A 26370-nucleotide genomic window follows, 5' to 3' on the forward strand; every position below is an offset into this window, starting at 1 on the left:
ATTCCCCGGGATTTCCCGGCTTAATTGCTTTCCCGAATCTTGGCAAATTTGTTTTAAATTCCCTTGTTCTAAATTCCCGGGAAACAGACAATCAAGTAAAAGGGAGTTTTTATTTATGAGTTTGAAAAAATTCCTGCAAAAGTACGGCGTTTTATGTTTTTTTTTATGATAAAGTGTTTTTTGTTTAATTTTATTTTTTTCACGGGGTTCGAACCCAGGACTCTCCCGGGGACGAATACCGATCAGGGTTTTTATGTTTGTATGTGGATCAGGCGCGCCAGACCGTTCGGCCAAGTTCCTGCCCATAAAGTGCAAGACAGTAAGGTTTTGTTGCGAAAATGCGCTATCCGGCGGTATCAAAAAAGTGATTTTTTTTTGTAACTTAAGAAACTTGTTTTCGCTAAACTTGATTCCAAATATGGTTTTAATCGACAAAATCATGCCTAAATAAATGCTTGCAGCAAAAATAAACCAATTTTAGCCTTCGCAATGACGTAATTAAGCACGAAAAAATCGGCGTATTTTTCGGTCGGGATGCCGGGATTTTCAGGAATTAAAAAAAACGGGAAATAAAGGAACCCTAGTTTGTTGTTCCTTGAAATTCAACTTATTGTGATCGATTAAAACACTAATCAAAAATTAAAAAAAATACAACATTTGTCTAAAACTAGTTGCAAAAGATTTTTTACCTCATGAAACTTATTCTCCAGTTTTTACTGACATGAAAGCCCCATTATTGTAAGCAGGGGTGGCTCGTGCTAGGGTGCTGTGGAGCTGCAGCACCCCCTAGATATTTTCACTTAATATTCCTACCACAACAATATAGATAACTTTCATGATACTTACTTTTTTATTCTAAAATAAATTTATAACTATAATTTCTTATAATAATTTTATAACTAAAGTATAATTTTTATAACTATAATTTCCGCCTTGATCGGCATTTTTTAATTTAAAAAACAATTATGGCATTAATATGTTATCTATGGTGGAACTGCACCTCAAGTTTCATGGTAGAGCTACTAACACTGAGCTTCACCTTTGGCTCGACCTGGGAACTTCTGGTAGGTGGTGCTAAAGAGCATAGGCGTTTATGGTGCTGACTCAGCAATTATTCTTACCATAAACCCAAATTGCTGAGTCAGCACCATAAACGCCTATGTTCTTTAGCGCCACCTACCAGAAGTTCCCAGGTCGAGCCAAAGGTGAAGCTCAGTGTTAGTAGCTCTACCCAGTTTTATGACGAATCGTGACGTTTTGCACTTGTGCGCATGCGCACTGGGAAAAGCTACATGCCGGGCGAAATAGGCGACAGGGTGCTGCGGCTCGCGCAGCTCCCCTAATCACGTAGCGTGTGAACCGGCCTGTAGTTGTGTCTGTACTTTGCACTCGTCCATCCACACATCCAGTACTGTGTCATCAACTGGGGGCGTGCATATTCTACTCATCTAAATCATTTACAAATCCTTCAAAATAAGGCCATCAGAATAATCTCCAATGCTAGTATGACAACGCACCTGAAACCAATCTACTGCAAACTAGGCATTCTCACAATTCAAAACTTGGTTCAAAAGGAAATTATTAAGTTTGCATATAAATATGAAAAACACCTCCTGCCTTCAGTATTTCAATCATATTTCCAGGCCACTTCCGAAATTCACCACCACGATACAAGACAAAATCATGCCAAAAACTTTTTTCATCCCCGTTGTGCAACAAATTTTGGAATCAAAAGCCTCAAATTGGGCTGTAATCCCTAAACTAACCAAAACATTACCGTTTGCCAAATATAAATCAAACATAAAAATAAGCTATTGAATGAGACTTAGAGTTTGCTCGGCTTGGCATGGCAACGAAATCAGTCAACCACGTGCTCGTAAGAAACAATCCTGCCAAGCAGGACCAGGTCCCTTGCTTTGTTATATCATGTGCTATTCTGTTGTTGTTTCTCATTTTCATTTATTTTTTTGGATTGTTTATTAGCTCCATTTCTCCCCTTACTCTCCTTGTTCCTGTAAATCTTGCGTAAGCTTAATTGTTTATTTTTCCAAAGTTTATCGCCACTGTTACCTTCTTGTGTAAGGGTTGGCTGACAGGATGACGTGGTCTTTCGCTGCCCCGCACGCACAATCTTTGTGTTACAATCAATTTTCGTTGATTTAAGTGCCAATAAACTAAACTTGAAACTTGAAACTTGTCTGTTCCGGGTCTATGTTGTGCTCCAAAACCAAACCCGTGTACTGTTCTTAAGTTCGACAGTGAGTACAGTTAAATAATTATTTTGCAATCTTATAATTTTGTTGTTTGATAGTTAGTCAAAAAATTTTAAGGTGACTGTAAGTGGCTTCAGTTTTTACAGTTATCACAGAACTAGAAATGTATCTATCACCTTGAAAAAGAAAAAAGGTCATGTAATACTTTAAAAAGTCATGATTACCCGTTATAATAAAAACCTGAATAAAAAGCTTAAGAAAAAATGGGATAAAACATCTGCTATTCCAAATATGTCATGCAGGAATAAGCAACAACAAGAAATACTCAGTTTTAGTTTTGAATGTTAACAAAGAAAAAATAAATTTGTGGCTGTGAAGTTAAATTCCTCACTGAAATACAGGCAATATTAAATGCAGAACAAACAATTGCACGAGCAAAAGGTATTTTGGAATACCGTAGTGATGACAATTTTAAATATTTAGTTTCTTAACACACCATATGGACAGTATTGGCAACCAAGTGCAATCATGTGTATTGATATAATGGGCATGTACTGTTTGTCTAAACAGTAGCTGCTAAATTGTTTCACAGGAAGTGTTTCTTAAGAATGAACATTCTACCGAGGAGATAGTAGTGATCACCAAGCATAGTGACCACCAAGCGTTGTTAGAAAAGTTACTGAAATTTTTAAAAAGAAAAGCCAGTTAGCCAGCAATTTCAATGAGTCTCTCAAAGGCAAAACGGTTCTTGTCAATACTGAAATGAATGCAAACTTTTTTAAAGAAAACCATTATTTCCAAAAAAGACTTGCACTTGCAGTGATAGCACTAAATAGAAAAAAACAGTTTCTTAGTTGTCATTTGGAAATCATGGAAGAAGCTATCAATTATTTTGCTCAAACTATAGCTTTATGATTCATTTTGGTTGTAAAAAAGAAGCACAAGGTTTAATAATATGTTTAGAATTTAAGTGAGAGTGTTGTAATTTTCAAAGCTTGGAGAGTTTTGTACTTCAAAAAAAGGAAATATAAGCTATTTGCCACCAAATAAAGCAGCAAGTTTAGCCGTTAAGAAGCTTACAAACAATAATAGTTGTACACAAAAATTAAGAAAAGATGTTTAAATAAACAAGTTCTGACACAAATTTAATGTGGTTGTTCAATTTGTCAGTTATGATACAAATAAAAAGATTTAAGACTATTTTTTGTGTGCCAATTATAATCTGTGACGTGTAATGGAATATGTTGAAAAGGCTGACTGTGGCTATAAGTTACATAAATGATACATGACCATATTAATGACTGAATAGCAGGTGTGTTAGTTAGTGGTCATTGTTATAACCAGTTTTACTTAAATGTTGTCCAACTGAAATACTTCGACCTTTTTCGACTCATTTATTAATATTTTTTTCTATATACTGTTGTTGTGTTTTACTGTATTTACAACCGCTTCGTTTCGAGTCTGTATCCCGTGTGTTTTTGTGCCACTTTATTACTGCATGTTATTGAGTTTGGCTTGTCGCTGTGCAAGTAAACAAAATTCACCAATAATACCGTCTGCTGTTTACACCCGTGTACATTATTTTTACAACAGCGGCTTATGAATATTATGAGTTTGTTTGTGATTGGTTTACGCCTATGCTCCGTTGCGCCACCTACCAGAAGTTCTTAGGCCGGGCCTATGCTCAGCGTTAGTAGCTCTACCGTTTACCTACAGGTTGCTGTGGTAATGTGATGCTGATACGAGCGTTTTTTAAAGATTGATGCGTTACATTCTTGCGTGTTCAGGATTGGATATTGAACGCTCCAGAAGTTTGGTTGCTTTGTTTATTTCGATTCCATACACAGCAGTCCACGCACATTAGTTCAATGCAGTAACAGAAATGTCGACTGGAACAGAATGAATGCTCGGCATTACTTACTACGTATATGTAAATTTAAACATAACGCCAGTAATATCAAGCATTTTACCAACATTCAACGCGTTGGTTGTAACGTTCTCTGAAGCTATTGTCCAACTAAGCGACCAGCATCTTAGCAACTTCCCCAACGACTGCGCTTTTAGAGAAACGCGGTCTTAATAAACACAAACAACTTCGTACACAACAAGTTGCCAGGGGGAGTAAAAGACCGTTCCTGCGTTAAGCAAATAAACTGTTAGTGGACAAACATTATTTAGGGCGTTGGACAAGATGCCGAAAGGGCCCTTCGAATTCCAACGGTTTGTTGCTAGTAAACAACGGCCAAACAATTTACTAGTAGAAGTTCCATAAAAATCAGCACAATACTTAAAACTCAATAGTAATACGTTTGAAATTCCTCTTGTAGTTCCTCCTCAGTGAAAGTGATTGAATCTGATAACAAATAAAAAATGACATTTCCAAAGTGACTCTTTTTAAAGAGATTTGCTACAGACCAACAATGTAACTGTTGACATTATAAGAATTATTATATTTTCCAACGAGTCAATGTAATTCGTATTTGCTATGTGATCTACTACTGTTGGGACTTTTCCTTATTAATCAGGAGGCGGAAATATTTTATTCGCTCGTTTTTCTTTTTTCGACCAACTTTAAATTCATAACAAACAATTTTTTATCGCACTTCGCAAGACGTGTTAGTTGACTAACAGCAATTGAATAACAGTGATATGCTCCAAATCGTTTTTAGATTTGTTCGTTTGTTTCCGTTTTGTTTTTTAATTTCCGCATTCGTGTGACGTCAAACTACTTCTGAACTCCCAAAGCGGGTCTATAATTAATCCAGTTCATTATTACAGGTGCAATACCAGATGCCTTGGTGGGCAGCTGATCAAAGGCACAAAAATCTTGCCACGAAGTCAGACATGCATGAATGGTGGCATGTGATTCGCATCAACTGAACCATGCTAAGCGGTTGCCATGACACCCTCCAAAAACCAAATGGCGACGCTTTACGCAAAGACTGACACTGCAGTATGGCGATCGAAAAGGCTCGCAGAGTCAGAATTTAAAGTTTAAACGATGGAAAAAGTTTACTGGTTGCAAACAAATTGGAGACAACTGCATGTTGGTTGACCTCCAGCGTTTATTGCTTTCAAATATACTCACTTAAACGTTTAAAAAAATTGGTTTCAAGTTGGTTTCAAGGTATTTTTTGCGGAATTTTGGTGTAAAAACCTGGAATAAATCCGCCAAATTTATAATTGGTGATTACGAACTAGCTAGCTATAGATAATTCGGGTTTTGTCCGCAAGCTTTCCGCAGTTCCAGGCTGGTTTATTCAAAGGAGTGTAGTTATACCTACACACGCCCTTCTTATTCGCAAACATTTAAACAAAGCTGCACTTCGTCTTCCATGTTAAAGAGACCACTATAAACCTGGTTTTTAATTATTCAATTTTTCAATCACCTCAACATATTCGATCCATTTATTTTGTTCGTTAGGAAGGCCTGATAATAACTTGCTATAGCATAGCATTTATTTTGTATAAGATTAATTAATAACATCAAACTCAAAAGGTCCGTTGTAAAATGCCAGAAATGTTGATCAAATCGCCATAAACCATTGAAATGGAATCACGTGTTTTTTTTAATTGGTAGCAGTTTCCTATTTTGCCATGTGAGGTTTTGCAGCCATATTTGCTACCAATTAAAACTTATGTTTTAAGATCTTTCTTCCAAAACCACTAACACAAGTATTACCTGATGTTTCACTGAAAGTTGGATATTTTTCCGTTTTGAATCCAAACAGCTTTCTAAGTCTTCGTTTGACTTTGCGCAAAGTTGAGGTCTCACCTACATAACAAAAGTATTTATATGTGATCTTTTTTTTCTTTGTTTATCGTGCACTGCAACACGCACATTTAGTGTTATTTACCCTCATAAAGGCGACCTGTATAGGACATTGAAACGACGGTATGAAATACAATTACCAGAAGAATTCTATAAATTTAATTTTCTCAGTGTAATGCCTGCCAGCAACAGCTTATGTATTTATGTGGTTTTCACGTGTTTATTTGTGATTGGTTTGCCTGTTGGAATCTGAACACAACTGTGGCATTAGAAAGCGCTTAAAACATGTTTGTGTTTATTTTCCGCTAGTTGGCGCAAACACAGTCGATTAGGTTTTCAATTTCTTATACCCAGGTGCGGAGTTGGGGGGACGTCCCGTAAAACTACAGCGGATGATGTTTTCGGTTGTGTGATTTCTATGGATGTATTGGCCTCCCTACTTTCTGTTCCTTCGATGGAATCTAAAAATTTTTACAAGATTATCGGTCACAATGCAACTATCAACATTATTTGGATTTCGACAAATTGTAACAAGTCAATGTATTTCATACCCGGCTGCTGTGACCTGCTACTGGTGGGAATTTCCCCTTGTTCAGAAGAACCTTCCCCTTGTGCGCCCGCTGGTGGTTCGGTAGATCGTTCTGTTGTGCGGCTAGATGTAGTAGACGGTACTAAAAAGTTAAACAAATTATTCATAAAGAATACGTTTGTTTGTGGTGTGTTATATGAAGGTTTACCCTCAAAACGTCCAGTCCTAGGTGAGAAATGATGAAGCGGGACGCGTTGACTTTCGTTGGTGGATGGTTGGTTGACAACCATTTCCCTGGCAACACTTTCTACTTGAGAAAGTAGGTTTTCGGGGTTTTGCTTTTCCAGTAGATTTTTCAATTCTTCACTTATCTCAGTCATTGTGGGACGTTTCGTGGGATCTTGATCCCAGCATCGCTTCATCAGTAGTTGGAGTTGCTCTGCGACTTCTCTGTCTTCACCGACTAAAGTTTGAATCCAATCCTGTATTTTCTGACAGTCTGGTCTTTTTCCGTTCTCAATTAGCTGCAAAAGCTTCCTTAACTGTTCTCCTTCCAAATTCGGATAAGAAACTGTGCGAGAAAGCACCATGTAAATTATAATTGAAAGCGAGTATACGTCATGTTTTGTCTTGGGTTTGATGGCTGGGTCCTTCAGTTTTTCTGGGGCGGTGTAGTAGGCAGTGTATTGGGGCTTTTCTTTCTTGCTTCGGGCCAAGGGATTCACAGTTGCCAAAGAACTGTGTGTTGCCAGTTCGGCGGCTCCAAAGTCAATTATTTTACATTGAAGCTCCTCAGTCAGCATAATGTTGTCCGGTTTTAGGTCCTGATGAATTAAACGTTTGTCGGGCAAGTTGTGACAGAAAGCCATTCCTGATGATGTTTGGTATAAGAAACGAACGCGCACACCAAGGCCCAGTTCTATGGATGTATCGAGTAGTAACTCTTTGAGACTTCCACCTTTGCAGTATTCCATCACAAAGCCCATTGTGAAAGGCCATTTGACGTAACCAAAAATTCGAACGACGTTTTCATGGTCTGCTTTTTGCAAGTGTTGAATTTCTTCTTTGATTCTAAGGAAAGCAGATTGATAAATAATGCCTACATGGATTTTATGTGGAAAGTCTTACAACAGACCATAAATAGATAGCTCGGAAGTCAAAAGCGTAATGTCTTAACAGCATAGGCGCCGAATTTTACAAAACTGCGGTCCCTGGCTGTCCCAAGCACTTCCGGGTTTTTAAAGTCCACTACATGGTCTTTGTTGGCCTGAAGGTGTTGATCTTTATGCACAAATGCTTTCACAAGCTTCTGTGTTTGAAAGCATTTGTGCATAAAGATATGCAAGGATTATTCAACCGATCTTCGGTTGTTTACAGACTGAAATGTTCTTGTGGAAAAACATACATTGGAGAAACCAGGCGAAACCTTGGAACGCGAGTTCATGAACACCAATAAATCGAAACGTCCGAGGTGTGTCAACACCTTCAGACCAACAAAGACCATGTAGTGGACTTTAAAAACCCGGAAGTGCTTGGGACAGCCAGGGACCGCTATCGACTTATGTTACTGGAATCAATTTTCATTCAACGCTATAAACCGGAATTAAACGTTGATTCTAAGTCGGTTCCTTTGTATTTGTTTAATACCTAATTAACTTATTGCGTATTTTTGATGTGACGTGCTGTCCTACTATTGTTTCTTTGTTGGTAAATATATTGTATGTCGTAGTTGCTCTGCACCTGTTTGGTCAGACGCACACATTTGCAGGTGGCTTACACCTCGCTTCTGCGCACCTTTTTATCTATCGTTTTTATGCGACGCTTGTTTCGCACCTTTTTATCATTCTTTTATGCGACTAAAGTGTATATAAATGGGTGCAATTGACGTGACCTTCATATCACTGATGTTGGCATGAACATTTGCCGAAACGTTTGAACAATAAAGCATGTCGCTTTTAACGTCTATTTGGGCCGTTATTTTCACCATTAAACTTATGAACAGATCCGTATATAGTGTTCCAATGTGTGTTATGATGTCACAATAGGGAAGACAGTCACACACAGCAGTTGTTCTTGGCATAATTAAGGTGTAATAAACAGCGTGCACTCGCATACAGGATTGTAAAAATGGTTAAGAAACTTAAAAATATCCATCTGTTGGTTAATGATACTTAACATATTTCCCTCCATGGACCCCCTGAAACCATTTCAGGGACCCCTTGGGGGTCCGCGAACCCCAGGTTAAGAACCACTGCACTAACAGGTTGCAGTTTTAAGCAACGTTTTGTGGCTGTTTGAAAACCCAAGGTGGCGGCGCTGTCCAGAGTTGCAAGCGGGCCCGAAATCTGAGCCTAAACCCGAAAGTATAAGCCCGAAGCCCGGTCCGATCCCGAAACGTTTTTAAGAAGCACGTTTAGGCCCGAAATTTTGATTGACAGGCCCAGCCACGAAAGCCTTGCGACAAAGGATGAGAAAGAAAAAAAGGGAAAAGACAACAAACACAATGAACAATAGTAGACAATGGGGTAAACAATACGTTTTAGAGCAGGGTGGGCATTAGGTCAAATCCAGAGAATTGTTACTAAAAAATGGCGGACACGGAACGTAAAGTCAGACCCGTATTGAGCCCGTTTTCTGACAAATACCTAAGCCCGAACCCGGCCCGAAAAGCCCGGTCCGACTTGCAACTCTGTAACAGACTACAGGAATCAGCCTGTGTAACAGGGTTCACTTATTCAAATATATTGGACAGTCTCACAACTGTCTTGACTTATCAAATATACGAAACACTCAGAAAAGCGACATCGTGCGTTCAGCGTCAGTGTGATATTTTTATGCAAACATATTAATTGCGCCTGATTAGGCATCATCAGTTTTCCATGAAAGAACGATAAAAACACATAAAAGTTAAAACGTTATAATACTAAGCAAGTAACAGTCCGCAAAACCAGATTGCAACGAATATGATTTTGACAAAAGTGACACTGGCACATGTCTTGAAAAAACATTCCAAGCACGTTGTCACAGGCCGGGGCTTACTTGTTAGGCTTTCAATAAAATGGAAAATGCTGTCACCCAATTTGACAGTCTTAAAAGCATGCTTACAACGCACAATAAAAATACATAAGTTGGAAGTGATTCACCGTTTATTGATGATATACATATTTCACGTAAGTAAAGGGATCTTCAGAATGATTACAACTTACGTTTTCTCAAGTCGCGCTTTCTCCACTGGTCCACCAGTGATGGCGAAGACTTTAATGGCTACGTCTTGTTGTAGACCCTCGTGGAATCCAATTATAACATCCCCGAAACCTCCTGCACCAGCCTCGTACGAGTCGAGGTCACATGTGATGTCACCACAGTCCAATTCTCGTAACTTTACAAAAAACAAACAAATTATAAATCTCCCATCTTTTTATTTACAAACAACCATAAATATATATTTATCCGGCCTGAAGGTTTGTGTACTACAATGACAGTCCCATTTGTAGGTTTGTTATAGTTAAATAATAAATCACTGTATATTATTACAATCTCCGAAAATGCTAGCAACACAACTAAAGTTGTAAATTATCACAGTTTTACTTACTTCGTTTGTTGAAGCCATTGTAAAAGTAATTACATGAAATGATACTAAGTTTTTCTCTACTTTTTGCGCTATTGTTTTGCTGCAAACAACAAGAAACAGATTTTAATAAATCTTCAAGCAATTTTCCTCTTGCACAAAATTCTGACTAACAAATGATTTCTGTTACCGAGTAAAAGCGTTGTCATCAGTTTAAGTTCGACAAATTTATACTTAAACTCTTTCACCCAGCAGTCGTTTGCAACACAAACTTGTATGTGAATATTGCCGTCCCCACCTGATAATGTGCAGCATATTTCCTGGAGTGAGTCGTACAGCTCGCTTCAAAAGCTTTTCATCATTACGTCTCGCGTTCTTTTCCCATCGATAAAACAAAGATACGAAACCACTTTCCAAGCGCATGAGTTTCCTGCTGGTATGACGCGTCCACCCAAGACGCTTGTGCATTTGTGTGATTGCTTTTGGTTAACCTTCGTTTAAGTCGAGTGCTTGCTGCTTGGTGAAACGAAAACACAGCGACAAAATAAAATAAAAAGGGGAAACCCGTTTCGTGGTAGGGACCGGTTTTAGATGGCATGGATTTTTTAACTCACCTTGTCTGTGGCGTGTTGCACATAAAACACTTTATGCAAACAGAATTTAAAAGTGCAATAAATTCAAAATATGTTTAGGAGAAAAATTTGAGAAATTTAGAAAATAACTGGTTTGATATGGACGTTTTTCAAAGATTTTTGTAGAATATACGAAACTGCTTTCGTCACTAAAAGTTAGTTGCAGTGTTTTTTAACGTTTGGTGCCGTTAATTAAACAGTGGTTTGGAAATCGACAAAACTGGGTTAGGCTTAGGCTTATAAACCTATGTGACAGGAACTCAAATGAAAGTAAGTTTGGCGCATGGTGGGCATATTCAAAATCCAAATCTAAAGCTTACTTTAAACCTTGTTAATAAAAAAAAGTTTTTGAAAAAGCTTTACGGTAAACCTTGCTAAACCACGTGACTTGCTGACGACATAATAACCGGTAATGATGTCATAATGCACAGCGGCTGATCGTCATGCAGCTATATGGGTGCGAAAAAATAAACGCTGTCAGTCTTCGTGTGGGTTGAATGTGAAAGAACCAGTTTACAATAAAACCGTAGCCTATATAGTTTAAAATTACAAGCAATAGGTGAGCGTCTTTTAAAACTTGAACTTGTTATAGTTTGAAATTATTAACTCGACTTTTCAATGAGGATTTTGTCTGTAAAAGAAACTAAAATGTTTGTGTATAAAATGTCTCTCAATTTTTTTAAATGCAAAAAAATGACTTTCAAAAGTTTGTCCAGTGTTGGTTGTTATTGCTTGATAACACATTTGTTTGTCAATAATGCTATTGTTTGGTGATAGTTATAAATCGAATATTTTTTAATTGTTTGTTCTCAGTAGTGTTTGTTATTTTCAACAATTACATCATTTTGAAAGCCAAATATTGTAACTAGTCTTCAGTGTGTCATTAAGAGGAGGCAAGTTTGCTTTTGACCAATATTAATGTGTTTGGTGGGAAGCATGATCTTAATTTTATTCTACAACTTGTGTGATTTGAATAAAAGCTAAAAGTATGTGATTATAAAAATAAACAAGCAAAAACATCATTTAAAAATTTGCAACCAAAACTTAAAGTATGTTAATGAAAATCCTTACAATAAATGTGTTAAAGGTTGCATAATAGTTGCTAATTACTAAAGTACAAATGTATATTTGATACAAGTGTTTGTATGTTTAGCTCAACAGTTATGCAAAAATATTGTCTTTGGCTGTTATGCAATTTGAAATGGATTGGCTTAAGAAGTTTTTATTTAAAACAACCATTCTTCGCAAATTTGAAACACATATGTTTAACAACGTTACAATAAACCTGGCTTGTGAAATTGCTAAAGTAGCTAACAAAATACAAGCTTAAAGGCAAAAAGCTATTTTGTGGTGGCTATTAATAGCTTGTGACAAAAAACTTTTGGTCATCATGACACACAAAAAGCTATTATGGTGAAAAGCGATTAGGACTGGACTGTGTAAGCAAGACAATGTGATATAAACACAGGCAAGACCTTTTACTGCTGCTGGTGTAGTAATACATCACTAGGCTCGCTAGCAGGATGTGATGCGGCTTATTCAGGATGCAACGTCACTGCTTGGAGAAAAGAAGTTTAACTTGAGTTTTATTTGGCTGCAACAAAGTGGTCTGTAGCTTTGGTGAACGCTTGGTTTGATGAAATAATAAAAGTAGATAAGACAAAACTTTACAATTATGTTGGGTTGTAAAGTTGTAAACTGTGTACCTACAACATAATATATTCTTGAAAAATGTGTTCAGTGGATACGTAGAGGCTTGTATATTTTTAACGCCTGAAACCTGACTACTGGTATATGTTTTCCTGAGAAAATGCCTTGAAGTTGATGTGAGAAAAACGAATGCTGGTGGTCCATTATTTAAATGCAGGTCAATTAGACATGAAAAACTGCAAGAACTGGCTAATGATTTTAAACATAAAAAAACAAATGTTAAGAACTTGTATTGTAATGTTTAGTGCTTGTAAAGTCAAAATCGGGTAGTTCCAACCTATACGGCCAATCAGCCACCATCATTGTATACTGTTATAGTGCGATGGTATGCAATGTTGTCATCAGAAACAACAATCGTTCGTCACGTGCGCTTCCGTTCATTATGACACAACAGTTTGTTGTGTTGAATCATTACATTTAGCTCTTATGCTGTGTCTGCGGTTTGCTGTCCTGCTTGAAGCTGTTTCACCTAAATTGCATTACAGGAAGCGGTCGCTTGCAATTACTCTGTGACGTAACAAACTTATGTTTACATGTGCACCAATGTTGATAGCCGGCTTATTTACATATTTTTGGAAATTATTTTGTAGGTTTTGACAATTTTTGTGCGATTTATGGTGAGATGCTTTACAGTTCAGTACAGAAGTTTTTTATTCTAGGAGACACATGATTGGATGTAGCAGGTGAAAGTTAGGGTTTCAACAAAGTTAAATTGGTGCTTTACCGCTGTCAGTACAGCAGGCTGTTGTGTACGTCAGTGTTTTCAATCAGTAATAATTCGCTGCCACAAGATATTTCGTTACAAATAGTGCAACCTTTAACCCGTGTTTAAGGGCTTGATCATAATGATGCAAACGCTGAAATTTCAATTTCATGTAATCAAAAGCTGACTCACCATTACATTAAAGCTGTAAATTAATTGCTTTGAATATTTTAATATATTTTGAACCTTAAACTCGTGCAGGAACGCTGTTTATAATATACCTCCTGTTTAGAAAACGATCAACTAAACTAGACTTGTTTTTTCAGTTTAATTTGGAAGTGTTGGTGCCTAGAAGGCTTGTTAGTTTACGATTGATAGGTTGTGTTTGCACAAAGCACATTGTTACTGGACAATTACAACACAAGCTCGTAGATAGGTTAATTGCATCGTGACGTGAGCATAGCTTAATTAAGTTATTCAGACCTTCTATTGCAGTAAACCAGTTAAATGCTGACCTATGGGGTGGGTTTAACACAGTGGTTCTCAACTCTACGAGTGGGGGGCACGAGTGTAGATTCACCAGAAACACCCACTCAATTTTCTTTTTAACTTTATTCCCTAATTTAATCCACTATTTCACATACTATTTGTCTATATTGAGGTGTTTCATGATTACGGATTCTTGTTTACTCTATTCGACCTGTTTAAAGCCGAAATTAATAGCGAATTCAAACATGAGATCATTTACATATTTAAGGGAGGCACGGTCCACGAAAGGTTGAGAACCACTGGTTTAACATAAATGTCGCTAGAATTACTACAGAAGTTTTTGTATGTACTAAGTAACTGTTGTTTATGACGTCACAATTACCATTCGCTTCATTTACTTCACAATTCGGGAAAAATCTTTAATTGCTTTATCGTTCTACAGCGGGTTATAGAGTTGTGTTAGGTAACAATGGCTGAATTCCAGACGACGAGTTTGAATCAGCCGATTGTTGACAACAATGCACCAAACAAAGCGACTGTTAGCGGACAGAAAAGAGGAGCGGAGAAGAAATCGGCGAAAAAGAAGAACATGGATGATCTGAAAAAAGAAGTCGATATGGTGGGTTCTGATTGGTCGATACTCGTAACGTGATTGTTATATTTACAACGATTTGTTTCAACAGGACGAGCATAAGATTTCTGTGGAGGAGCTGTGCGAAAGATACGCGACCAGCCCCAGTCAGGTAGGGGGAATTCTCGCCATGCTGGTGGAATTAATTTAGGTTTTTCTTGTAGTCAATTATTTGTACAGTGACTGCTGCAAACTGAAATCTTGAGGTTATAACAAAACATTTACAATACAGTTCCTGTCCAGAAAATTAGGTCACCTTTTAGTTTTTTGTGGGCAGCAATCTCAGCTCAACCACAGCAAATTAATTTCTGTAAACTTAGAAACGATTTGTTTAGGGAACCCGCTGTTTACAAAACTTAACTAGTGAATGGGGAGACGTGTAAACCCACGCCCTAACCACTAATATCAAGTTTACACTCATCATGACTCCTCAAGGATAACCAAAAAAAATTCTTTACTTTATTTGTTAAAAAATAATTATCTCTCAGGGCTTGTCGCATGAAGTAGCTGAAGAAAATTACATCAGGGACGGACCCAACGCACTGACGCCCCCGAAAACCACCCCAGAATGGGTGAAATTCATCAAACTCATGTTTGGTGGATTCTCTACTCTATTGTGGGTCGGTGCTATTCTGTGTTTTATCGCTTTTATAATCGACTATAACACAAACCCAAACTATGTCAACGATAATGTGAGTAACCCTTACTGCAACTTTTTACTTTTTGTAACATTTATGTCTTTTCTTTAAGTTTTGCTAATTTTTTTTAAGTTAACACTAAGTTTTTTCACGTTTTAAGATTGATAGTGAAAGTTATTTGAATTTTTTTATTACGTTTTTGTTATTTTTTTATGTTTATACGTTTTCTTGACACGAAATCTGTTTTATTTTTGACGTTGTTGCGCGAAAAACAGCGGTTAGAATGATGATTTTAATGTACTTTAAAAGCATACTTTTTGACCTTAATTATATAAAATTATGACGTCACAATGCCTAATTGTTCAAACAGGAACGATTCAATTGTTCAAACTTTGATTTTCAACTTTCTAAAATACTTTGACATTTATATTATGACGTAAACAATACCTAATTGTTTAAACAGGAACGATTCAATTGTGTAAATTTTTCTTTTGATTTTCAACTTTCTAGCTGTACCTTGGGATCGTGCTTGCGGCTGTTGTCATCATCACTGGATGTTTCCAGTATTTTCAAGAATCGAAAAGCTCCAAAATTATGGAATCCTTCAAAAATCTTGTTCCTCAGGTTAATATTCACATTAGAATTGCAACATTAACCCGTTCTTTTGTTGCCAAAATGATGGCAACAGCGATTGAGACCTTATAGTTATAAATGCATGTATTGTGTTTTTTCCTGCAACACGTATTGTATTAACTATTAAGTAGGCCTACACACAAGCTTTGTGACAGTTTAGTTTTATTAAGTAAATTGTTTAGGGTAGAGCTACTTACGCCTTAAATTACAAAAATGTTGCTATTTTCTTATAGAGAGAATAAAAGCACAGTTAATAAAATTAACAGTGAGTTATGGACGAATGCAAGTAATTAATTAAATTTATAAGTTGGGTTGATTGTTATTTGTACAAAAAACTTACCCCAACCCTAATAACGGTCATAAGTCATAACCTTAGCATTTTCCCACAATTAGCTTTAAATATTCGCAAATGCTCTTTACGACATCCATAGTATTTAGCAAAATTTTCTGTTCTGAGTTCAAACGTTTTAGAATTTCCCCTGTTTACCACGCTCACATAGAAATCGTATATTTTCAGCAAACCCTGGTGATCCGAAACGGTGAGAAACAGCAGATAGCAGCAGAGCGGATAGTTCTCGGTGATTTGGTGGAAGTTAAAGGAGGAGACAAGATTCCAGCTGATCTAAGGATTATTTCCGCCAACGGATGTAAGGTAAGGGCGCCGGAACCGGAGCTGGAACCGAATCCAGCGTTTTTTTAATATTGGGCGAATTGATTCGGATAATATAGGGGTTTCCATTTGCTAATGACTTCGGATGTGTAACTTAGTTGACCAAAAGGGTCTCCAATGTCTTAGTGGCGATCGTTTTCATTAACAGCAACCCTGATTATGAAACATTAGTGGTTTGGTCATGGGATCCGGCACGTTGTGGCAAACCTAATGAACGAAAATGGAATATACTCCACGAAGCGTGTCCCGGGGACGATAAACTAATTTTGACGTTTTAATTGCTAAATATTATTTTAGGTTTAAAAATAATGTACAGTGCAAAAAAGTTGCCGACCTCTGGGCTAAAATGCTAAACGAATGGATCTTACTTTTCTTAGTGGCGATCAACTTGTACTGTGGCTCCAGGATGTGGGGGCCATACTTCTGGAATTTCAATCTACCTCAAATTTAAATCACAGTACGCCAGGCCATTGAAGGCAGCATACCGAATCAGCCGGTCACCAAGCATTCACCACCATATGGCAAGGCGTAGGCTAGAAAAATCGCCTTGCCATATGGTGGTAAATGCTTGGTGACCGGGTGATTCGGTATAGCGCCTTCAATAGGCCTGGCGTACTGTGATTTATTTATGAGTGTGCCGTGATCGCTGGTCTGCATAGACGCTTCAGGGCTGATCCCAGTTATTAATTTATGTTCATCTTACCTCAAATTTAAACATATTTTATCCAAAAAACTTTTGAATGAAAATATCACACGGCCCAAGAAGCGTTACTACGTGGGGATTTTTTATATCGTAAAGTGTTTGCGGTGTTTGGGAATGCAACTCTACTTCATATAATTTGAGCATATAAATAAACATGTGCGTAATTGCTTGACATCGTAATCTATTGAGGTAAGTATCAAGGTCTACCTCCCTTGCCAAATTTTCTGCCGGCTTCCACGGGTGCTGTTGTATTTAACTTTCAATTTTCCTGGTACAAAGGTCGATAATTCATCGCTGACTGGTGAGTCCGAACCCCAACAACGAAGCGCCGAATTTACCCACGAAAATCCTCTGGAAACGAAAAACGTCGCATTCTTTTCCACAAACTGCGTAGAAGGCAAGATTACCGCAGTAAAATAAATTATTAAAAATTTACACTGTTTTTTCTACGTTCAGTTCACAAAAATTCATGGGTTTTTTTCTGTTAACGTATGTGATTGAAATATTCACAAAAGGTTTTGTTGTGTAAAAAGTTTTCGGTATTTGGTTAACATTTAATGTTAGGTGTTAATTTTTTTACTAAAACACAGCAATATTATTTATTTTGGAAAAAACAAATTTTGCATTGAACCATTAAACATATTTTAATTCCAACTTATCCTCGACTACAGGGTCGGCACGCGGCATCGTGATACGCTGTGGCGACAATACTGTGATGGGACGGATTGCTTCTCTCACATCGGGTCTGTCGTCGGGGAAAACCCCAATCGCACAGGAGATCGAGCATTTCATTCACATAATTACGGGTGTTGCTGTAGTCTTGGGTGTTTCCTTCTTCATTGCAATGGTGGTGCGCTATCCCTGGCTTACTGCTGTCATATTTCTTATCGGGATCATCGTCGCAAACGTCCCCGAAGGTCTACTCGCCACTGTAACGGTAAGTTTGAACCTACTTTAATGTTTTAGGGGCAGACAGTTCACACTGTTTGAACCTAATGCGTCTCAATAGTGCAGCTGGTAACGGGACTTGGCCGTGTTGACTAGTCTAGTCATCTTTTTCCACTCCAGTTCGTTGGAAGTAATAGCTATTCTGTGCGATGCCACAACTGGGTCACAACTGTGACCATTTTTTTAAACCTTGTGTAGAAATATCCAAAGTTAAGAGGGGCTTTTCTTAAATTTTTCTACCATCTGTCAAAGTATAGGCTCCGCGGTAAGCTTACCAAAAGTGTATCGTGTCTTGCCACATGGAAATCCTTGGTAACCGGCTTGTTTGGTATCAGGCCTTTAATAGACCTGGCGTGCTAAGATCCATGTGTAACTGGTGCAGTATGTATATGCTTGTTCACATTATCCATACCTTACAGCAGTGGTTCTCAAACTTTTTTTTGTTGCGACGCCTCTGGACAAGTTTTCTGGACTTGCGACGCACCAGCAAATAAAAGTTAATGAGGAAACTTATTATTAAAGTTGTGTTTATTGATACGACAACAAAAATCTACGAAACGGAACTATTCTGCGACGCCCTTGGAAAATTGAAACGACGCACCAGGGCGTCGCGACGCACAGTTTGAGAACTACTGCCTTACAGTATTAAAATACAGCCTTGTCATTGAAACATTCTTAGAAAGATTTAACGTAAGAATTAAATAATGCTGCCACATCTTTTAGGTGTGCCTTACTCTCACTGCGAAGAGAATGGCTCGCAAAAATTGTCTTGTGAAGAACTTGGAGGCTGTTGAGACGCTCGGGTCGACGTCGACAATCTGCTCGGATAAAACCGGAACGCTTACTCAGAACCGAATGACTGTTGCGCACATGTGGTTCGACAACACCATTGTGGAGGCTGACACCACTGAAGATCAATCTGGTAAGTCGCGATTTTTGGCCGGTGTTGTGCTGATTAAGTCGCAATGGCAACGGTTCAAACCCCATTATTGACAATATATCAGACTTGCACTTCAAACAGTATGGGAAAATTTAGCGAGGTTAGATATTAATCTTGTGTTAGGCAAAAAGGCCGTTGATTTTTATTCAAAAGTTTTTCAAGACCACAGCATTTCGTATTACCACGGGCAATGAGATTCAAAAATATCCTATTTGTAATTTAAAGGAATCTAACGAAACCAGTTATTCGATCAAATGCTGAAAAGCTATTTGGCAGAGATTTCCAAATTGCGTGTTTTATGCTCTGGTGCGTCCTCCTGTGGCCACGGGGGCGGCGCAAGGTTAAATGCCTGACACTCGAAGACAGCCGCCTATTTAGAAATTCGCTTAGGAGTTTTAAACAGACGTGACTATTTTAATGTGTTTACGTCACGACCATCTGGCTTCTGTAGACTAAATAAATAATGTACAATCTTGTATTTTAATGTATTTTTTTGTGATTTTATACTTGAAGCCGTGTTCATGCTGTTTTGACTTCATGATTGAAAGCAATTGACTAAATTTGAAACCTGACAACATTAAACCGCTTCTCTCTCGTTTCAGGCGGCGCTACTGGTACGGATAGCGAGACTTGGCGTTCCCTCTCTCGAATCGCGCTCCTCTGCAACCGAGCAACGTTTCTTCCTAACCAATCACAAATTCCTGTGCTTAAGCGGGATACTGCAGGTGACGTCACTTAACTGTAGGGCGTGGGTTCGAGTCCCTGGCGTACCATTTACAAAATGAACAGTTGGCCAGACAAGTTAGACAGACTGGACACGTTCTATTGCAGATGTGTTAAAAAATTAATGTTGCCTTTTATGCAGTGTTATGATGCCATCAGCATTTTCTGTAAAACGCTGTGTGATTGTTTTTTGCTGAAGTTATTTATAATAATTTTAACAAAAACTTTCAAATCTTATACTTCGCTTACTTACAGCGTGTAAGAAAAACAACGCTTTTCCGTTTTTTTTTTAAATTTCCTTATGACGTCTTAACAGGTGACGCGTCGGAGTCGGCATTGTTGAAATACGTGGAGTTGACCTTGGGTGAGGTCGAAGGTCGTAGAATGAAGTCAGCAAAGGTCGCCGAGATTCCGTTCAACTCCACAAACAAGTATCAGGTGGGACAAGTTGATTTGCCCCGCACTGTAGACGGGTGGTTCCCCTTTAGTGAGAGCCCATGATTTACAAACTGTCCCAAAATTGAATCGAATTCGATTTATGTCACATGACCTGCTGCAAATAGACACCATTGATTAAAGCAGCGTATTGTATCACATAGTACTACAACGGATAAGTTCACATTGCTTTTCGACCGACAGATAACGCGGCCACAGTTTTAGGAACCACAGAAGCGGACAATGGTTTGTGTGCCGTTTCGCAATCCGATGTTAAATTTGTTTAATCGTGTTTTTTTTGACTTACTGGCATTTTTGCCGGGGTTTGTACCCAAACCATTTTTAGAACTCATTTCCTACAGTGTTTTGGCCTGCACATCTCTCGTCTTCGTGAGTGGCATTTTATGATATATGACTCAGCCACGCCACCTACTGGATATTTTGCTTCCGGGAAAATTGTATGGCAAATTTCGAGAAAGTTTTATTTATAACTATTTACAGTTAATTTACTGAAAAACCCCTCAAAACTTACTTAATTGGTTGTCATACCAGACCGACTTCAGAACGTTTCGGGTTCTAATCTCTTCTCATCCACTTTTCTTGAGCAAGAAAATAAAATTTAACGCGATGGCTTCAACGAACATACAGGCATAAAAACTTTAATCAGGATGTATCCTGGAGGACGACCTGGGTCCGAACCCCGTAATAAATGAAAAACACAATGGGGAACTTCCTTAAGCTCAAAACGTGAATTAAGACACTTCGTAAATAACTTACAGAGCATTTAACTTACAAACCAGAATCTTCCATTTGATTGCTAGGTGAATAGAGAATGGAGATAATAAACCTTGTACGTATTGATTCATTTTTCACATCATTACGCAATGATTTAATAATTTTTAAACGTAAAGAACTTTTTAAAGAGGAATTTGTTGACCCTAAAGTTAATCCTTTCATCGCATCTTCTTTATCACCAGGTTTCAATTCACGAGACGGAAGACCCGGACGAGAAACGCTATCTCCTCGTGATGAAGGGCGCTCCCGAGCGGATCTTGAACAGGTGCAACAAAATTCTCAACAAGGGGGAAGTTGAAGATATGACGTCATCGTGGAAGGACGACTTTGAATCGGCTTATATGGAGTTGGGAGGGTTAGGAGAAAGGGTCCTCGGTGGGTTGGTTGTTTGTGTTGCGTTATCGTTGTTTTCTGTTTGTTGTTGCTGTTTCTGTTAGGTTATTAGTGTACGTGTGTAACTGTTACTGCTTTAGTCTTGTATTAACTAGGGTTGGGCTAAAACTGCAAATGCTCTGTTTGGTGGCAAACCGAGCATTTCACGTAAATGCTCAGTGTATTCTGGCGTAACACACATTCCCAATTCTCGTCTAGTTTTGCAGCTTTCCAAGGTCCCTTACATCACCAGGAGTTTATTGAACTGCACAGGCCCCAAAAGTACGCGTTTTTCGACCATCTAACGCATTCTCAAAAAAGTCATTTTTGTTCTTTACTTTCTTGACATGCAAATTCAATGCTCGGTACCGAGTACTCTGGTTCTGGCTGGGCTACGTCCATTCCTAGTAACTAGTACTTACCGTTTGTGGTAATGTCGTGTTGTTTTGCCTGTTTTTGTCTTTAATTATATTTCGTGTGTTTGTAAATGTCACTGTCTTGCAGGGTTTTTTTAAAGCTTGGTTTGGGTGACCGCTAAGTAGTTTTAAGAGACCGCAAGTGTTCCATTTAAATACCAAAAAATAGCCATATTTGCTTATTTGGGAAACCGCTGGAGAAAAAATTCAAAACACCATAAAAACCACTGCAGTGTCCTGTATGCTGTTGGTATTTGCTTCTTGTGTATTCAACGTACAATGGTTAGCTTACCATGTAGTTTATGTGCTGTTGTTTTTGATGAATGTCGTTATCGGGCCATACACAAAAGCTGCTGACTATTAAAAGGGATTTTTTCACCTTTAGGCTTCTGTCACGAATATTTGCCAACCGAACAATTCCCGCCCGGTTTTAAGTTCGACACTGATGACGTCAACTTCCCCCTCGAGAACCTGACTTTCGTTGGTCTCATGTCGATGATCGACCCCCCAAGAGCGGCCGTCCCTGACGCCGTCGGCAAATGCAGGAGCGCTGGAATCAAGGTAACATCTCATTTTGCTGGGCTTCACGCACTCGTCAATCATTTGTTGACGTCATACAGGTTATCATGGTAACGGGCGATCATCCAATCACGGCAAAGGCGATCGCGAAGGGAGTTGGAATTATTTCGGAGGGCAACGAGACTGTTGATGATATTGCCCAAAGACTCAATATTGACGTGAAAGAAGTTAATCCGAGGTAATCACGAGGCTGGGAGTTCAAATCCCGATCCGACATGCTTTGTTAAATCATGCGCTACAACCGATAAATCGCACTCTCCAGCAATTTGCTTGAACCATTTTTTATTCTATTTTAATAAATACATAATATGTCGCCCAGCTGTAATGGAAACCCCTAACTTAAAGAAATTACTTTGTTTATTTCCAGAGACGCAAAAGCTTGTGTTGTGCACGGCGGCCAACTCGCAGAAATGGATGAAAAACAACTGGATGACATATTAAAACATCACACAGAAATTGTATTCGCCCGGACTTCCCCGCAACAGAAACTGATCATCGTGGAAGGATGCCAACGACAGGTGAAAAAAATCACTTTAAAGTTGTACGGGATGCAATAATAATGAAATATGACGTAACAGGGAGCCATTGTTGCTGTGACCGGTGACGGAGTGAACGATTCTCCCGCCCTCAAACGGGCAGATATCGGTGTTGCCATGGGAATATCCGGAAGTGACGTATCGAAGCAAGCTGCTGACATGATTTTGTTGGATGACAACTTCGCGTCGATTGTTACTGGAGTTGAAGAAGGTGATTTTTTTTGTAATTGTTGATTCGAATCTGTGATCGTAATAATGAAACCATCGTAAATCCCGTCGTGATCTGCCAACAACGTAAACATGATCGGCCACAAAACCCGATAAAATTCAAACTGTTTGGAACAACAACAAAATCTTCAAGGGATATATGATCGTAAAACTTAATTTCATGCAGGTCGTTTGATCTTCGACAACTTGAAGAAATCGATCGCTTACACCCTGACCTCGAACATCCCTGAGATCACCCCCTTCCTCCTCTTCATGGCGGGGGGAATTCCCTTACCCCTTGGGACCATCACTATTCTTTTCATCGATCTCGGAACCGACATGGTGGGTAAATGACGTCATTAGATATGACGTAATCAACTAGACTTGAAAAACAATTTGTTTTGGAGCTAAAACTCTCTGTAAACATTGAAAAAATTATCACCGTTTGTGATTGGCTGATTTGAATTTTTAGCTTCCCGCCATTTCACTCGCGTACGAACAAGCCGAGAGTGACATCATGAAACGAAGGCCACGTGATCCGAAAAATGATCGATTGGTGAACGAGCGGCTGATTTCGCTCGCCTACGGACAAATCGGTGAGTGGTTCGTATGTGAGCAAAGTTGCTTGTTAAGAACAAACATAAAACCATCAAAATGCGCCAAACCTACTGCCCATGTCATGTACCGCTTTGAAAGTTTAGGCAAACCCACTTTGGGTCGCGACCCACAGGTTGAAGACCATTGCTCTGCAACGTTGCTCAGCAGCATATTCCGTCTCGGTGATTGATTTAATGGGATTGTGTGTTTTAAACTAATCTTACACAAGCTCAGTACTTTCATGTGGAAAATATTTGGCTGGTTGTTAATGCTATGGACCATTTTGAAAAGTGGAAACAGTGCACATTGTCTGCAGCTTACTTATCACTGTAATTGGTATAATAATCTATCCTTAAACTAAGCGTGAAACCTTCACAATCCTCCATACTCATTGCCTATTTCATGTTCCGCTTTGAAAAGTTAAATAGGAAACTTATTCGAAGATATACGATCTAAATTCTTTTTTTCATAGGAATGCTTCAGGCGCTGGCCGGTTTCTTTACTTATTTCACAATCATGGCTCAGAACGGATTCCTGCCGGGAATGTTGTTTGGAATCCGACTTTTGTGGGATGACAATTTCAACAACAACCTAGAGGATTCCTACGGACAAGAATGGGTAAAACACAACCAACTAAAAACTCTACATAAAAAAGGGAATACAAGTGTACAATGGGCCCGATCCAGGCAAACTATCTGTTGAAAAACATCACACGAGAGTAGAGCAACAATTTTTACTTTTTCAAAGATAAAAATAACCTTCCAAGTGTCTATTAGCAAACGGATCCGTCAAAACGTTTGCAAACACAAAGTCTAGATAAGTTTTCTATTAAGGGCCTTCATATATCTTTCTGAAGTGTGCTCTATATCCAATGTAAATAGCAAAATTTCCATTAAAGATAGATTTTTCTTATTCAAGGGAATCGAAATACTGTTTTTAAGACATGTTTAACTTTGTTGTTTGGACAAATTTGAGCCTTTATGATATTGGTGCTTTCATGCACACCAACATAACAGCCCACCCATTCGCAAATAATCAAAAGCTGACGCGAGAATACAACGGAGGCAGCGGTGTTTGTGATTCGACTTTGGATGCGCTCAGTGCTGGATTAACCTTCAGGCAAAGTAGGCACGTGCCTAAAGGCCAGTCAAAAATCCAGGCCAAAAATCCAATCATTCTCTTCGTGACAACGATTTGGCAACACTGATAATTCTAATTTTTTAGTTGGCAACCCTGATTTTCGGGCCACTTATGAAATGTGCCTACAGGCCAGCAGACCCTTAATCCAGCACTGGATGTGCTCAACCCCGAGATTGTCTAGTGGGTTGGAATCCCATCAAGGGTTATAGTTTTTAGTTTCATCTTTCCACTGTGTTTGGTGTTTCTAGTTTATTTGTAGTTTTTACAACTTTGCAAATTGCAGACATACGAACAAAGGAAAGTAGTCGAATACACAACAAACACGGGATTCTTTGTGTCGATTGTGATCGTACAATGGGCCGATTTGTTGATCAGCAAAACAAGGAGACTTTCAATCTTCCGACAAGGCATGAGGTAAAGCACAGTTAAAAATCCTGTCGTGGGTTTCGAATTCCACCGCAGTCTAGATTGTTTTTCCAGCCTACGCCTTGTCATACAGGAATGGTTGGTGACCGGCTGTTTCGGCCTTTATGAGCCTTGTGTCATATTAAATATGTATGAGTGTACTGTGCTCGCTGGTCTGCATCGACGCTTCAGGGCTGATCCCAGTTATGAAATTGCGTTTATATTTACAGTACAACATGTTTTAGTGGAATTCTTACCGAAGGTTGCTGGTTCCAATTCAATGTTTCAGTACTTCGCTGAATTTTTTGCCCACGTTCCATAACGAGTTAATAAAATAAGTAACCGTTATTTTCTTTAGGAACAAGGTGTTGATTTTTGGTCTTTACTTCGAGACACTGTTTGCAACTTTTCTTGTCTACTGCCCTCAACTGGACATCGCACTTAAAATGTATCCGCTTGAGTGGAGTTGGTGGTTTTTACCCATGATCTATTCGCTCATAATATGGCTTTATGACGAAGGAAGGCGATATCTAATCCGTCGCAGCCCAGGAGGTATGAACATATTGATAATAAAATTTATTGGTTGTGATTTTATTCATATAAATCTATTCGCTAAGCACAATATAATTAAATGATTTGCATGAATACGTGTAACTAGGCATTTTCATCACTTTGCCGCAAATCAACCCAAATTTTTACCCAAAAAACTCTCGTTATTGACGTTATCTGCCTGAAGTGTGCTAAGTCGTGCATGTAACAAGCGCTATGGTTTTCTACACGAAGCTCGTTAGGAAACGCGCTTTAAACTTGCAAATTCGTGCATGTAACAAGCGCTATGGTTGACTGCACGAATATAGTCAGAAATGTACATTTAAATGTGACCAGTGAAACAAAAGTTACGTAAATTAATTAAACTTTTCCTTTTTTTCCAGGTTGGGTTTTCCAGGAAACATATTATTAACACGTCATCATATTCTTCATCGTGTTCTTGTCAACTTTACACTGTTACAAAACAATGGCGACTGTGGAGAAAACAATTACAACGTTCCTTTCAAGAAAACTACCTTTGTTTACACAAAATCTTCATTGTGACGATTGTTGTAGCTCATCTGCACTTATCTGAATTCTTTGCACTTGCAAGCTGTGGAAAAGTGTTAGAACAAAAGTGTCTCAATTTTGTACTTGTAAGCTATGTAATATGTTTATGTGTGCAATATATATTGTGTGTGTACCCGGGTGTTTAGTTCAGTTGCTTTTAAACAATCATAGAAACTGTATTCGCAGTATTTTTAAGTTTCCTCGATTATATAAAATAACCAGCATTTATTAAAATGATTTCTATGGATCTTGTATTGAGGCTGGGGATTTTTTACTTTGAGAAATATT

At 38.4% G+C, this 26370-nt stretch overlaps 2 protein-coding genes and 1 long non-coding RNA gene across 3 annotated transcripts; 1 reads left to right on the top strand and 2 right to left on the bottom strand.

Annotated features, from left to right (window-relative positions):
- Nucleotides 1-4507: 4507 nt before the first annotated feature.
- LOC145215615 (receptor-interacting serine/threonine-protein kinase 1-like) lies at nucleotides 4508-10124 on the bottom strand. Its single transcript, XM_080084336.1, has 7 exons — nucleotides 10107-10124; nucleotides 9721-9893; nucleotides 6723-7585; nucleotides 6537-6656; nucleotides 6336-6446; nucleotides 5896-5988; nucleotides 4508-4566 (listed from the first exon to the last, which is right to left on the bottom strand). Exons 1-7 carry the CDS (start codon nucleotides 10122-10124, stop codon nucleotides 4508-4510), a joined length of 1437 nt encoding a protein of 478 aa, XP_079940462.1.
- A 2335-nt stretch (nucleotides 10125-12459) lies between these two features.
- LOC145212360 (uncharacterized) lies at nucleotides 12460-15467 on the bottom strand. Its single transcript, XR_013856680.1, has 2 exons — nucleotides 15402-15467; nucleotides 12460-14214 (listed from the first exon to the last, which is right to left on the bottom strand). It is a non-coding gene; the product is annotated as an uncharacterized LOC145212360 (long non-coding RNA).
- On the top strand, nucleotides 14086-26329 carry LOC145212359 (sodium/potassium-transporting ATPase subunit alpha-3-like). The gene is made up of 21 exons (XM_080080462.1): nucleotides 14086-14235; nucleotides 14300-14359; nucleotides 14736-14939; nucleotides 15396-15509; nucleotides 16036-16170; nucleotides 17171-17288; nucleotides 17563-17828; nucleotides 18563-18761; nucleotides 19382-19504; nucleotides 19819-19940; nucleotides 20915-21107; nucleotides 21906-22081; nucleotides 22141-22277; nucleotides 22467-22617; nucleotides 22678-22846; nucleotides 23030-23184; nucleotides 23315-23438; nucleotides 23912-24057; nucleotides 24863-24993; nucleotides 25343-25536; nucleotides 25917-26329. The coding sequence occupies exons 1-21, from the start codon at nucleotides 14086-14088 to the stop codon at nucleotides 25943-25945; spliced, it is 3096 nt and encodes a 1031-aa protein (XP_079936588.1). The 3' UTR covers nucleotides 25946-26329.
- The last annotated feature ends 41 nt before the right edge of the window (nucleotides 26330-26370 follow it).

This window comes from Phallusia mammillata, chromosome 2 (assembly GCF_965637545.1).
Source record: "Phallusia mammillata chromosome 2, kaPhaMamm4.hap1.1, whole genome shotgun sequence".
In the NCBI taxonomy this organism is placed as follows: domain Eukaryota; kingdom Metazoa; phylum Chordata; class Ascidiacea; order Phlebobranchia; family Ascidiidae; genus Phallusia; species Phallusia mammillata.

What these genes read in the sequence shown, in the direction of transcription:
- LOC145215615 (XM_080084336.1), bottom strand. An exon ending in TAGCAGGTCACAGCAGCCGG is followed by an intron (nt 6,447 to 6,536) that starts GTATGAAATACA and finishes AAAAATTTTTAG; the next exon opens with ATTCCATCGAAGGAACAGAA. An exon ending in CCCCCCAACTCCGCACCTGG is followed by an intron (nt 5,989 to 6,335) that starts GTATAAGAAATT and finishes TTTGTTATGTAG; the next exon opens with GTGAGACCTCAACTTTGCGC.
- LOC145212359 (XM_080080462.1), top strand. Translation starts at nt 14,086, where the DNA reads ATGGCTGAATTCCAGACGACGAGTTTGAATCAGCCGATTGTTGACAAC. An exon ending in GTGAAAGAAGTTAATCCGAG is followed by an intron (nt 22,278 to 22,466) that starts GTAATCACGAGG and finishes GTTTATTTCCAG; the next exon opens with AGACGCAAAAGCTTGTGTTG. An exon ending in TGGAAGGATGCCAACGACAG is followed by an intron (nt 22,618 to 22,677) that starts GTGAAAAAAATC and finishes ATGACGTAACAG; the next exon opens with GGAGCCATTGTTGCTGTGAC.